At 30.3% G+C, this 2,039-nt stretch overlaps 1 protein-coding gene across 1 annotated transcript in view; it reads left to right on the top strand.

Moving 5' to 3' along the window:
* LOTGIDRAFT_165436 (hypothetical protein) overlaps nucleotides 1–632 on the top strand; it is a gene marked incomplete at both ends in the record, with an annotated part of 4,765 nt that extends 4,133 nt beyond the window's left edge. The window contains one exon of the mRNA XM_009062453.1: nucleotides 599–632. Coding sequence (XP_009060701.1) covers nucleotides 599–632 — 34 coding nt within the window. The remainder of the gene's footprint in view (nucleotides 1–598) is intronic.
* Nucleotides 633–2,039: the final 1,407 nt, after the last annotated feature.

Consider the following 2,039-nt stretch of genomic DNA (forward strand, 5'->3'; position numbering starts at 1 on the left):
GGTATATTTTGATTAGATCTCAGTCGAGTGAGAAATTGGTAACAATCAGATGAATGTTTTCAGAGTTATTGCCGTTGTGTGTGCGTCGATCAGACATTGTTTATGTTTGAATTTGATGATAATTTGATGTAACTGCTTTTGAGTTTTCGCTTTGACTTATAAATAATCTTAAGATGAATTGAAAGTTCATTATAAGATTTTCTGTCCTTTCTGACAGCTGATAGTGGGCGTATGTTACCTTGCCTGTCAAGCTATCTTAACTAAATTGCCCGATGTAAGCTTAGACATTAACAAATTTCATGTCATCTGTGTATCATTCCTTATGAAAAAGAATTGGAAGAGTCTCAGCTAGTTACAGATGTAAGAAAGAAACAAACATTTACAAGGGTAATGATAAAGGTTCATGTCTTCACGAGGATCCTTTCTACCAGCTGATCTTCTCAGGAATATAAATACCCATTTACAGCTGGTATTTCTTATTTAAAGATGAGTTTCTTTATTTTTGAGTGTCAAATTATGCAAACTATTTGATTAATTGATGTTTCTAATGAATTATCATGTATTCTTTTTTTTCTTTTTTTTTTTATTAATAATACAGTAGCAGGCCTATAGCCCATAGTACATATGATTAAACATATATAAATATAAATATAAAAATAAATATATGTATTTAAATACATATTACATAGTCAAATTTTTACATATAGATTTAGTAAATTTCATAATTGAGATTTAACAAAGTTTTCCCTAATTCTTGAAGCTCTATAAATAAATTCAGCAAGATTTAAATTCTGGTTAGCATCATTCATAAGAATTCTATAATCATTTGTACTGAAAATTAGCTTACTTCTATCACCTTGCTATTAGAGTGTTTGTAACAAAATTCACATTTCCTATCATTTCTATCAATTGCTTTCCAGCGTCCAGTTTCAATCGCTAATTTATGACATCCACATCTAAATCGAGACAAAGTATTCCTGAAACATTTACTATTGATGCTACTTAAATATTGTTCGCATGTCAAAGTAATTTTAATTTGTTCATACAATTCTAGTTTTCCATTTGATTCGATTTGGCTATGCCAATCTTGGTGCCAGATATCAGATAGTCTTGCCTTCAGACTTGATAAAAACGCCTGTATTGTCTAATATTTCCTTTACATAGGTTGTCCAATTAACTCTTCCAGCATTGAGTAAATTATATTGCATTTCATAACAAGCCTTTGGATATCTATATGATGGCATTTGTAAAACTTGAAGCCAATACTTAATTACATTAAACTTAAATAGTAGGTGTAAAGGATGTCTACCTAGTTCACCATAGATAACTGCTCTACTGGTTGTTGTACTAACAGCAAGTAGTTTTCTGCAAAACTTAATATGCACTCTTTCAAGAATAACATAATTAGTGTACCCCAATATACTGGAGCCATATGTTAATATAGGTGTTATCATTCTGTCAAACAAATATAAACAATCTTTTACACTTACATTATTCTTGTTACAAAAGTTGAACAAAGAATTCATGGCTTTTTCGCCCTGGAATGCTAAATGATCACAAGTTTTACCCCACTTAAGTCTATCATTAGACCCAAATACTTATACATGGAAACACTTTCAATTGCCTCCCCTTGATAGTACCATTTTTCATTATACTTTACTTTCCTCGACTAAATACTATTACTTTGGTTTTGGCCATATTAATTTTCATTCTATATTTCTGACAAAATTTACTAATGCAATCTATTTGTTTTTGCAACCTACCTACAGTGTCTGCCAGTGCTGTCATATCTGCATACAAAAGTGATGAAATATTCTGAACATCTTCATTTACATAATTATATACCCTTACATTCGTCATCATTTAACATCTCTAGTAATTCATTTAAGAAAAAGGTAAATAATATTGGACTGATCATACAACCTTGTCTTGTTCCAACTGTGCAATCAAAGTAATTTGGTAAGGACAATTTATCTGTTTGAACACACGATTTTAATTGATCATACATTGATGAAATTACCTTAAAAATCTTCGGGTTC

Source organism: Lottia gigantea (assembly GCF_000327385.1).
Source record: "Lottia gigantea unplaced genomic scaffold LOTGIsca_51, whole genome shotgun sequence".
Taxonomy (NCBI): Eukaryota; Metazoa; Mollusca; class Gastropoda; family Lottiidae; genus Lottia; species Lottia gigantea.